This window comes from Nicotiana sylvestris, chromosome 10 (assembly GCF_000393655.2).
Source record: "Nicotiana sylvestris chromosome 10, ASM39365v2, whole genome shotgun sequence".
Taxonomy (NCBI): domain Eukaryota; kingdom Viridiplantae; phylum Streptophyta; class Magnoliopsida; order Solanales; family Solanaceae; genus Nicotiana; species Nicotiana sylvestris.
In genome coordinates, this window is record NC_091066.1 from 46,021,679 (window position 1) to 46,034,362 (window position 12,684).

Genomic DNA, 12,684 nt, shown 5'->3' on the forward strand with positions numbered 1-12,684 from the left:
TTATATTCTCTAGATGACATAGTTTCATAATCATTCGATATTCTATGAGTTTCAGTTATGACAAATCAACTTATTATGAATACTCATCTCAGTTTAATCCTATTCACTATACCAGTATCATGTAAGTCGGTATGGCTCATTATTTCAGTATCACATATTACAGTATGATTCTCAGTTCCTGATTTAAATTCCTGAATGTTGAACACCTGCATTTGGGCCTGAGGCCGCAGTTTATGCTTTATGCATTTTGGACATGAGGTCGCAGTTATGTATACGTATACTTGGGCCCGAGGCCGCAGTTGTGCACACACACACACACATATATATATATATATATGTATATATACATATTGGACCTGAGGCCGCAGTTTAATGTTCAGATAAACAGGTTGTTCATCATTCAGAAGAGGGAGTATTCACATCCTTACTTCCTTGTTCAGTTATCAGTTTATCAGCTAGCAGTTAAGTTTCAGTTTCAGTGTTGACAGTTCTTTTGTTCAGCTATTTTACATACCAGTACAATTCAAATGTACTGACGTCCCTTTTTGCTCGGGGCATGCATCTCGCAATGCAGGTAATGATTTACAGGTTGATGATTCAGAGCACTAGGATTCTCGTACCAGCTATTTGGTGATCCCCAGTTCTTTCAGGGCATTGTCATTGCTACAGTCTTCAGTATTCACATACAGTCAGTGTTTTCAGTACTCAAATAGAGGCTTCATAGACTAGAGTCACAGGCTTTCATATTAAGCTATGTTGGTTACAAATATTTTTCAGAATTGTATTAGTATTTTTGCACTTTGATTTATATCGTCCAGACTTTCAGTATATCAGCATGTGTTAGTTTATCTTCCGCATTCAGTATGTTATGATACCACATGTTGATTCAGCTAGCCAGTTGGTTCGCTCAGTCACATGTAGTCAGGCACCGAGTGCCGTGTTACGTCCAGGCCCAGGTTCAGGGCGTGACAAAGCTTGGTATCAGAGCCCTAGGTTCAAGTATCCTAGGGAGTCTATGAAGTCGTGTCCAGTGGAGTTTCCTTTAAATGTGTGTGCCGGCCACTCATATAAATGGTTAACTACCAAGACATCCAGGATTGTCTCATTTCTTTCTACTCTAGATCGTGATATGAATCTTAGAGCAATAGATAACCTTTTCTTCCTATCAAAGTCCAAATGCATTGGATGCCCAAGCGACGCGCAGGAGAAACCTAAAGTCCTAGAGAGGATAATTGTCCATTGAGGTATAATTATGGAGTACAGGTTGGTAAATACGAGACTTTAGAGGATGTAAAAAAGTGGGATGCAATGGATAGTGTTACAGATTAGAGCATAACCTTATTAGAAAGTACAAAAGCAGTTATCGTGTCTTATGGTTATCAGTTTACCTTAGTTACCAGTTATACAGTCTTATAGTAATTTCTCAGTTAGCAAGTTTATGGTTATTCAGTACTGCAGTATTCAGTTATATGTTTACCAAATATCTGATTTTCAGTGTATCGAAATTTTTGGAGACTTGTGAGTATACGGTGATGCATATGGATGCTAAAAGAAAATGTAAGTAATAGTGATCATAGCGAAACCTTTGCATACTTTAGGTCTGGATTAAGACCAAGACTCACCAGAGGTGCAAGAAGTGATTTATCAGATGATGGTATACTTTGAAGGATAAGTTTGTGCATGGTAGTGTATTCTTATGCGTTTTACCTCAGAGAACAATTTCTTTTAATTCTTGAAAATGGAGCCACAAAATGGATAGTTTGGATGTGAAACCCCACAATTGGTCACTATAGTTTTTGACAGAAAAGAGCCTAAGGGTAAAATACCTAGGAGTCAGAAATGTTTGTTATTACCAAAGATGTGATTTCGTACAACTCATGCAAATGACTAGAAGATATGATGTATGCAATGAGAACTAAGAGCAGCCAATAGTGAATTTCAGGGAATGATTTTAATTTGTTCATATTTATTCAAATCAGAACTAGAAGTACCACGTTAGTAAGTTACTATAAGAAGCAGCTATTGGTGTAAAATAAAAGATATGGCAATTCCCCTTTAGGTTATGTGACTAAATGATTACCCGGGATGTTTATAGTATGATATGGTTTTATATTATATAGAAAGTTTGGGGTTACATATTCTAATTTTGTTTAAGACAGATGAATTTCCCTAAGTGTGATCCATGTACATAGTTCAAAAAGAATGATAGTGTGCGACAAAAAAAATGGTCAGATGATGAGGGAATTTAGGAGTAACCTTATGCTTAACTTTAGTTATTCAAAGCAAGAGAAGAAAATATGATGCTAGCAGGTGGTTAGTAATAGAAGAGTAAGTAAGTTTTGAGTTGATATAGTGAATTAGCACTTTCAGCAGAGCTAGTAGGGGTACAATTTGATTCACTTAGCCAGGTTAACTCTAGGGAGTGGATGACAGTTTGAAATACCGAACGTGTGTTAGAACCCAAAGAGTTTAAGTTAAACTCGAAGTACAATAGCAGTGGGAAAAAAATATTAGCTAGCAGTGAGAGCACAAACTATAGAAGAATAGCCTTTAGGAAATATCGTAATGTGGTTTCTCTAGGATTGGCAGTGTGAGCAGAGTTAAATTATTAAGATTGTATATAATAGCTGTGAATACATTAGCTTTCTGTTAAGTGAATAATTTAATTTTTCCTAGTAAGAAAGATTTCTCGGAAGTAAGTTGGAAGATGAGTCGGCATTGACGTATAGTGCAAAGAATTGCAGAGAATAAGGAAAGTTATTTAGATCCCAGCAAAATGAGAAGGATCCACAAGTATAAGACCTGTGGTCTAAGGGGTGATGTGAAAATTTTCAATAAGTCCAGTTGGAGATCTGAAACTCGAATAGTAACATGGGATATGAAAAAAAAATCAAATCGGTAATGAGGGAAAATTGTATAATTACCACACGGATTATGTCTAGCAAGTGTAAGAAAAATAAAGTGAGTAGAATGATCACCGAGTTTAGTTATTGATGATAAAATGATCACAGAAAGCTATAGAATCCTGCCCAGTTATGTATCAGGAGGGTAGTGCCATTGCACGAGACTCTAGTCTTCGGAGTACTGGTTAAAGACTTAGCTCACAACAATTCTATAAGTATTTTCAGGACGTTCTTAAGAAGATAATGTGTGGGAAGTATAACTCATGATTGCGGTAGATAAGAGAACTTTGGTAAAAGAAGTTCACCAGCCAAGATAGGAGTTCGACTTCGGACTCTAAAAGATGACAGAGTTGTTGTCTAGAATATGACTTGTTCCCCCTTAGTAGGCGAAGTGAAGGAGAAATAGTTTGATGATCCCTTCTTGTTGTAGCTGAAAGAGGAGATTAACAAGTATAAGATGATGGCTTTCGAATAAGGGGGAGATGATGGTACTTTGAGGTACCAAGGTTGTGTGTTCCAGACATAGATGGAATTAAAAAGGGAAGATCATGTTAGAAGCCTATAATTCCTTGTATTATTTCCATCCAGGTCCCCCAAATATGCATCATGACCAAGGAGAATGATTAGATGAACTACATGAAAAAGAACGTCGCACACTTGCGGCCAATTGTCTTAATTGTCAGCAAGTGAAAGTCGAGCAATAGAAAGCCTAGTGTTTTATAATAGAATACACATATTTTGTGTGGAGATGGTAAATATGAAATTTATAAACGGGAATATCTTTCTCATTTTAAATGCATGATTTGATTGGATGATTGTAAATCAACTTACCAAGTCCGCACATTTCTTGCCAGTAAAGACTACAGATTCAACAGAAGATTATACCAAGTTATACATTCAGGAAATCGTCTAATTACATGGGACTCCGTTGTCCGTCATTTGGGACTGTGGTGCTCAGTTTAAAATGAACTTTTAGAAGTTCTTTCATAAATGATTAGGCACACGTTTTTCATCCTCAAAAAAAGATGGCTAGGCAGAGCGCATTGTTCAAACAATTGAGGATATTTCCTTGATGTTAAAAGTAATTGGGATGATCACATACCTCTTATTGGCCTTGCTAATAATAACCTATCATTCTAGTATCAAGATGGCACCGTACGAAGCTATCTGTGGGGGAAGGTGTAGATCACCAATTGGTTGGTTCGAAGTTGGAAAAGTGGAGTTATTAGGACCTTATTTGGTCTATCAGACTATAGAGAAAGTTAAGTTGATTCAAGAGCGTTTGAAGAAAACTCAGACACACCAAAATGTCCTATTCGAGCGTGCGACATAGAGACCTAGAGTTTCAAGTTGATGATTGGGTGTTTTTGAAAGTTTCGGGCATTATGAGATTTGAGAAGAAGGGAAAGCATAGTCACTACTATATTGGACCATAAAGAATCTTGCAAAGGATCGGTCAATTAGCTTAAGAGTTGGAGTTGCCACCAAAATTAGTGGTGGTACAACCAGTATTTCGCGTGTAATGTTATAACATTCAAGTTCCCAGCACTCAAATACTCATGTTAGTTTAGTACTCAGATACTTATGTCAGTTCAATACTCAGATATTCATGTCCGTTCAATACTCAGCTACTCATGTCAGTCCAATACTTAGATATTCATGCCAGCTTAGTACTTTGATATTGATGTTAGTTCAATTCTCAAATATTCGTGCCAGTTCAATATTCAGATATCCATGTTAGTTCAGTATTCACGTATTCATGGCAGATCAATATTTAGTCAATGCAGTTCAGTTTAGTATCTCAATAGGTCAGTAATCATGTACTCATAATATTTCCGTATTCTCATATCTCCATAACACCCATTTAATGACCATAGATAGCCGTAGTTGCAGCCAGGACCATCATTCGATGACGAATGATCCCAAGGGGGAGATAATGTATCGGTTGTGGATGCATTAAACGAGTATTAGCGTGATGGTAATTGAGTGGTTATGATAATAAGTGTACGAGGCATATTATAGGTGATTTGGGGTCTAAGGAGAGGCTTAAGTCCAAGCCAAGTTGAAAATTTTCATTATAGCTGAAAATTTGCAAATGAGTATGCACAAGACCTCACTTTGGGCGAGCATATCTACCTGGATACAATGAGTTGTGTGATGAACAACCTATAAAATTAATTCCCTTTGAGTCTAGTTTCCAACATAACAAACCGTTTGTCATTTGGATGTGTATACAGAAAGTTATGACCATTTTACTGGGCAGGTGTCACTAGCGCGAACAGGAGCGCGAAGTCGCACGTTTTTGCTGAGTATTCTGCCTCCCGTGCGCGAACAGGCGCGCGAGATCGCGCGTCTGGAAGGTTTTAAATATCTTAAAGACCGGAAATAAGAGAAATTGAGTCATTTCTCAAGCTTAGGGCTTCCTCTACACCCCCAACTCGACCAAGGCATCCAATTGCACACCTAAGGTGAGTTTTTAAGTGTGTTATCATGGTGATTTCACTTCTCAATCACTAGTTACAACATGATTTTGATTGGGTTTCATAGGATTTCTTCAAAATCTCAAGAACACCCCAAAAGTTGTCTTTCAAGATTTGGTCTACAAGAGGTAATCCTACACCCTTAGACTTACATATATGGTGTTATTATGGAATTATGAGTATGAATCAAGTATTACAACTTATGGTATGGTGATTGGAAGTCATAAATTCCCAATTTAAATGCATGACCATGGTAGGGATTTAAAGGTGATTATTTGATAGGATTTGTTGGTTGGGTGTGAATGGATGGTCATACATATGTTGTTGGAAGTTATAAATTTGTTAGGAATGATGGTGGAATGAATTGTTGGTTAATGGTGATAGTTGGATGAACCAACACTATAGTTATGAGGTGTAAATATCTATGCCTACAAGGTGTTTGATAATATGCCTAAATGGCATAAGTTATGGAATTTATTACTAATATTGGGTTCCATTGGATGTTGTTGTTGTAGATTGAAGGTTCTTAGTAGTGTGGATCATTGTAGTATCACTAAGGGGCAAATTGAGGTATGTAAGGCTAACTCTTTACGTTTGGGAATATCTATGATTCTCCCTACGTCCCATTCATCATGAACATTACTAGTTTCCTCAGAAAGTAATTATGCCTTGGTTCCATGAATAGAAGTAGAACTTATATTCTCTAGATGACATAGTTTCATAATCATTCGATATTCTATGAGTTTCAGTTATGACAAATCAACTTATTATGAATACTCATCTCAGTTTAATCCTATTCACTATACCAGTATCATGTAAGTCGGTATGGCTCATTATTTCAGTATCACATATTACAGTATGATTCTCAGTTCCTGATTTAAATTCCTGAATGTTGAACACCTGCATTTGGGCCTGAGGCCGCAGTTTATGCTTTATGCATTTTGGACATGAGGTCGCAGTTATGTATACGTATACTTGGGCCCGAGGCCGCAGTTGTGCACACACACATATATATATATATATATATACATATCGGGCCTGAGGCCGCAGTTTAATGTTCAGATAAACAGGTTGTTCATCATTCAGAAGAGGGAGTATTCACATCCTTACTTCCTTGTTCAGTTATCAGTTTATCAGCTAGCAGTTAAGTTTCAGTTTCAGTGTTGACAGTTCTTTTGTTCAGCTATTTTACATACCAGTACAATTCAAATGTACTGACGTCCCTTTTTGCTCGGGGCATGCATCTGGCAATGCAGGTAATGATTTACAGGTTGATGATTCAGAGCACTAGGATTCTCGTACCAGCTATTTGGTGATCCCCAGTTCTTTCAGGGCATTGTCATTGCTACAGTCTTCAGTATTCACATACAGTCAGTGTTTTCAGTACTCAAATAGAGGCTTCATAGACTAGAGTCACAGGCTTTCATATTAAGCTATGTTGGTTACAAATATTTTTCAGAATTGTATTAGTATTTTTGCACTTTGATTTATATCGTCCAGACTTTCAGTATATCAGCATGTGTTAGTTTATTTTCCGCATTCAGTATGTTATGATACCACATGTTGATTTAGCTAGCCAGTTGGTTCGCTCGGTCACATGTAGTCTGGCACCGAGTGTCGTGTTACGTCCAAGCCCAGGTTCAGGGCGTGTCATCGCCCCATCTGCAGTCTCTCCTCACTATCTTTAGATGCTCCTCTCTTATATAAGAGATATTCTTTAGAGTAAACTCCCATGGATCCTGAGCACTGGGAGTGGAACTCTCCTTTCCCTATCGGGCAGGCCCTGATGTAGCAGTCATGGCTATGGTGGAACTAGCAAACTGAAACAGGAACCTACACAAATGCCTTGGCGCTAAGGTAACAAAAGGCTCGACGCCAAAACGAAAGGGTGGCTACCTAAAATAATTGGATCTTCCAAGAAGCAGGAGCAACCCCGTATATATATGGGAAAACAACAACGATTCACCCACCCAAGTTATGCCCTGGGGGATAAGCAGTTTTGGCCCGGGTTCCGAGGTGGTACCTGACCTCTAGGTTTCCCTTTATGGAGAAAATAAGCACTTTGAGCTCAGTCTATGAGGGCTCGACCTCAGGAAGTCACCTAAGTACGAATAACCCCTCCTTAGAGACCTGCCTACAATACCTTAAAAGGGGATCTACCTCAAGCTCAAAGTAAAAACTCCAAGTGCCCGAAGTCGACTTTCAATTTGGTGCTACGTCTCCACGAGGCTCGAGGGCCCCGATGATCCAAATTTACCGGATCATTTCAGGCTTGATTTGGGGAACAATGAGCTCGAAAAGGAGACATTTCTATCGAGCAATGACTAGAAAGAATATCGACGATCGTCAATAGAGACATACATTGAAGGTCCCCGCAAATGCACAAGAATACGCAAGAATATGGACAATATCAAAAGCTAAAGTAAATAAGATGACATTTTATTTCATAAATATTGGCTTACAACGGCCCCCGGGGGGTTCTTACATACAATTACAAAAGCCCGCAAAGGGTCCTTACACAGAAACCAAGGGGTATACATCCAGAGTGAAAACCTAAGAACCTAGTCCATCCTCGAAGGTTATCTCCGGTATCAGCATCCCCGAGCATTGCCTCTTCGAGCTCGTGTCCTCGGAGGCAACTCCTTTGACCGTCATTTCCTATAGGGTCCTAGTTTAATCCCGCGGAAAGTCCTCGCCGAGGGAGAAGATGAAGAAGAGGAAAAGGGGGGATGCAGAAGAGGCGGAGAAAATAGACATAGCCCGCCGAAGCCAAAGGTTGAAGATTCGGCGGGCCCCAGCCTTAGAGATCGATTGTGCCATTTTATCCCTCAGGAAAGAAAAAACCCAAGGGATTAAGTGCCACACCTGGCCAATGTAGGAGAGTTAGCAGCATTGCATAGTCCAAGTAACTTTCTAAAAAAGGGAAGAGTTGATTCCCCGCCTGTCGTCACCTCGAGCCAATAAGGACAACAATAACAATCGCAACAACAATGGCAGCAACGACAAAATGATATAATATCGACCGACAAAGGGAAGCTCAGGCAAGGGGCCACAACACAGCCTATAGGAGGGCTTCCAAATGACCTTAAGGTCGTAAACTCCAAACATGGTGATCAACAATAGAGGAAGATGGCAAGGAGAAAGGGATGAATGAATAAATTAAGACACTTGGATAGAAAAACGATGTCGGAACGCCCTATTTATAGGAGATAATGACATGGTCATTGAGGCCTTTGGAAGACCGATTAGCGGACACACTTACACATTCTTGGAAAACCAAATCGACGGCGGTACTTTCACCTTGGAGAACGGGAATCGACAGTGCATTGAATGATGCCAAAAAGACAAGTCCATGGGATGTCCCTGTTATCGTAATAACTCATGCCATAGGTTGCGTCAACAGTATGACATCATCACAGGAAGCTCAAGGAGTTGGGTATCAAAATATTTTCCCCTCACTTCGTTTTGAGAAACACTGAGACTATCCGTATGCAACGAAATCAGAAGGCCTAATTTCTTGCTATCGAGTCACTTCAAAAGAACACCTCGAGACCCCAAGGATGCGAAGCTATGACCGAGTTCCCTCCCACGGAGCTCGTCGAGGTCCAACTTAAAGAAGATACAGATCGAGGCTAGAGTCAAATAGGGAACTCCCCAGGAACACGGCTAAATCTGACAAAGCCGACCTACTCGGAACCTGTGCCAAGGCGTCATATCTAGCCGTCCCATCCCCCTGCCTTTACAATTAATATATTTAGTACTATGATAGAATTTCACTCCTATATAAAGGGGATCCTCATCACTTTGTAAGGGGCTGCTGTTGCTCCAACTACTCCACAAAAGATCAATAACAACTCTCTCTCTTTTCTCTTTAACTTACACGCTCCAGACTACCTCTCTCATTTATTGCTTTCATATTTGTTCTTCATTTATTGCTTGATATTGGCCATAAAGAGCCTCCTTTAATTATATTCTAATTGTTATTCCCTTCCCGATTAACCCCGATAGCTCGAGCCCGAGCCCAGGCATCGACCCCGAGGCCCCTCATTATCCGATCTGATGCCCGGATAACTAGATCCTCGGTTTTATTACTACCCCGTTTTTGCTCGCATTTCATCTCGTATCTTTGTACGCCTATCATCTACTGCTCTAACAACTAGCATAAAAATAGATCACATATTTTTAGAGTACCTTTTACAAATTTAATTGTTATTATCATTTTCACGTTAAATAATGAACAAAACATTTACACCCAAATGTTCTTAGATGTGTCAGCTTGGGCTTCCTTCCATTCAGCAGTTCATATAGAGTTTTGTTCAGAAGGGACTAGATAATGCACCTATTTACCAAGTAGCACACAATATTGACAGCTTCTACCCAGAAATATTTTGTGATCCCACTGTCAATTAGCATGGTTCTTGACATGTCTTCAAGAGTTCTATTCTTCCTCTCCACAACACCATTTTATTGAGGTGTTCTACGAGCAGAAAATTGTGAGTGATGCCATTTTCAGTGCAGAACTCATCAAACTTGACATGGTCAAACTCTGTCCCACAATCAGACCTAATGCAGGCTACTTTATTACCCATCTTCACTTGGAATTTTTTGAGAAAGGCAACAAAAACTTTAAAGGTTTAATCTGTAGTTCAGAGGAACAAGGTCCAGTGAATCTAGAATAGTCATCAACTATTAAAAAGATGTACTTGTTTTCTCCTCTACATGGCACCCTCATAGGTCAACATAGGTCCATGTATAGGAGATCAAGTGGCCTTGCGGTGCTGATTTATTTTTGGGGCTTGAATGAAGATTTGACTTGCTTCCCTTTTACACATGCATCACACACTTTATGATCTTTGAAGCATGATTTGGGAAGACCACGAACCAGGTCCTTCCTTACTAATTTGTTTAATAGTGTGAAGCTTGAGTGACCTAGCCTCATGTGCCATGGCTCAGTATCATCATCAACAATGCTTAGGCAGCTTAAATTGTCATTATTCAGCAACTCAAAATCAGCTACATAGATATTTTTGTATCTTTTTGCCACTAGCACCACCTCACCCGTAACCAAGTTTGTTACTGTACAGATTTTTGACACAAATTCGATATTGTTTCCCTTGTCACAGATTTAGGAATCGCTTAGTATGTTGTACTTCAATCCGTTCACATAGTACACATTTTCAATTAAGTGAGAGAGAGACTTCCCAATCCTTCAGACTCCTAGAATATATCCCTTCTTGCCATTTCCAAAGGATACACACCCTCCTTGCAGGGTGTTTAGTGACAGGAAATCATTTGTACTTCCAGTCATATACTTTGAGCAGCCACTATCCATATACCATTACAGGCCGGTTCCTTTCATTGTTCCCTACACAAGAAGATTAAGAGTTAGTTTAGGAACCCAAGCCAATTTAGGTCCCTTGTAATGAGGAAAGGGGTGAATAAGGAATCTTTTGGTCCATGCAAGCATTATGCATTTTTTAAATGAGGGACCAGGTTCTCTACTAGTAGTTACGTTTTTAGCAAAGGCTCTATTTTTTAGCTGTGACTGACATCTGGCCTTGCAGTTTTCTTTAAGGTGTCCATTGTTACCGCAGTGGGTGCAAAGACAATTGTTAGGTACAGTAACATACTTTCTATGAGGGTTGTAAGGGATCTTTTCCCTTTGAAACCCAATCCCCTGCCGGATTCCCCCATTGTTGGGGTATATGGCAGTGATAGCATCAGCTGACCGGGTCCACTTAAGTGATTTTTCAAGATCACTCTTCACTCTACTTATTTCTTCTTGAAGTTGTTTGTTTTTCTCAAGCTCAACACACAAACTAAATTGCACTAACTTTAGCTCATTTTCAAGCTTAATGTGTGCATCGCTTGCAACTTCCTATCTTTTTTGATAATTTTCAGCCCTACTTTCCATTGTAGGTTTACCAATGGTTTCCTTCAAGTCCATTACTAACACTAGAAGGTCATCTCTTTCTTGTTCTACATTTTCAATCCTTTTCATTAAGACATTTCTTTATTTTTTCAGGTTCTCATTGACTCTCTTAGATCAACTGCAACTATTACTAGGTTATCTCTAGACTATTCTGCTTCTCCTAGTTCAACTGTTAATACATCTCTGTCATTTATAAGACTATGATAAGCGTCGATTAGCACATTTTCCAAATGCATTAGTTTCTTAGGAGAATAAGATTTTAGATTTCTTTGAAAATCCAGAAAATTTACATCATCATCATCGTCATCTTCATCATCAGACTGGGCTATCAAAGCAAAAATTGAATCATACTTAGTTGATTCACTTTCTACTGCTATCATAGAGTTGTTATCTGGTTCATCATCATCTCTAGATTGGATTGATGAATCTCCCCATGCAGCAATAGCTTGTCTCATGACATTGTCAGCGGCGTTTTTTCTATTAAAGCGTCTGTCAGGAACCAGGTTCCTTTTGGCTACTTTATCAGAGTTGTTCTTGTACCGATCCTTCGTTAGGAGAGGACAATCCTTGACGAAATATCTTGGCTTGACACATTTATGACAGAGGTCATAATTCTTTGGCTTGCTAGAACATTCCCTTTTTGGAATGCCTCTATTCATGTGAAACATCTTCTGGAATCTTCTTGTTAGGTATGTCATATCACCACTTGACTCATTGTTTTCTGTTTTGAGGACCATGTTTTTCTCCTTCTTGGGCTCTCTTCTTTCACTATCTTTCTTCTTTTTCATTTCATATGTTTTTAGATTTCTAACAAGCTAATCAATAGTTAGCTCTTGTAAGTCCTTTGCTTCTGTAATGGTGTTCACTTTGATTTCCCAAGAGTTGGGTAGCACACTTAGGATCTTTCTAACCAGCATGTTTCTTGGAATAGTTTCACCAAAAGACTGAAGCTCATTAATGATGGAGGTGAACCAGGTATGCATTTCTTGGACAGATTCATCGTCTTGCATCCTGAAGAGCTCATATTCAGTTGTGAGCATGTCGATTTTGGATTGCTTGACCTGTGTTGTTCTTTCATGAGCTACCTGCAGGGCTTCCTAGATTTTCTTTGCCTAACTGATATGCTAATATCCTATTGTATTCATCCGGTGTAATACCACACACCAAAATTTTCTTAGCACGAAAGTTCATCTCTATGGCCTGTCTATATCAATCGTTGAATTCTTTCCTTGTCTTGGGAATGGCCACTGGTGGTATGACATCCTATAGCTCAGAATCTTCAGCCATGATGAAGTAATGCATTCTAGTTTTCCACCATCCATAATATTGTCCATTAAACCTAGGTGGTCTATAAGTACACTTAGCGTTC

At 39.1% G+C, this 12,684-nt stretch overlaps 1 protein-coding gene across 1 annotated transcript; it reads right to left on the minus strand.

The window, feature by feature from the left end:
• Nucleotides 1-11,461: 11,461 nt before the first annotated feature.
• On the minus strand, nt 11,462-12,103 carry LOC138879279 (uncharacterized). The gene has a single exon (XM_070158886.1). The coding sequence runs from the start codon at nt 12,101-12,103 to the stop codon at nt 11,462-11,464; it is 642 nt and encodes a 213-aa protein (XP_070014987.1).
• Between the last annotated feature and the right edge of the window lie 581 nt (nt 12,104-12,684).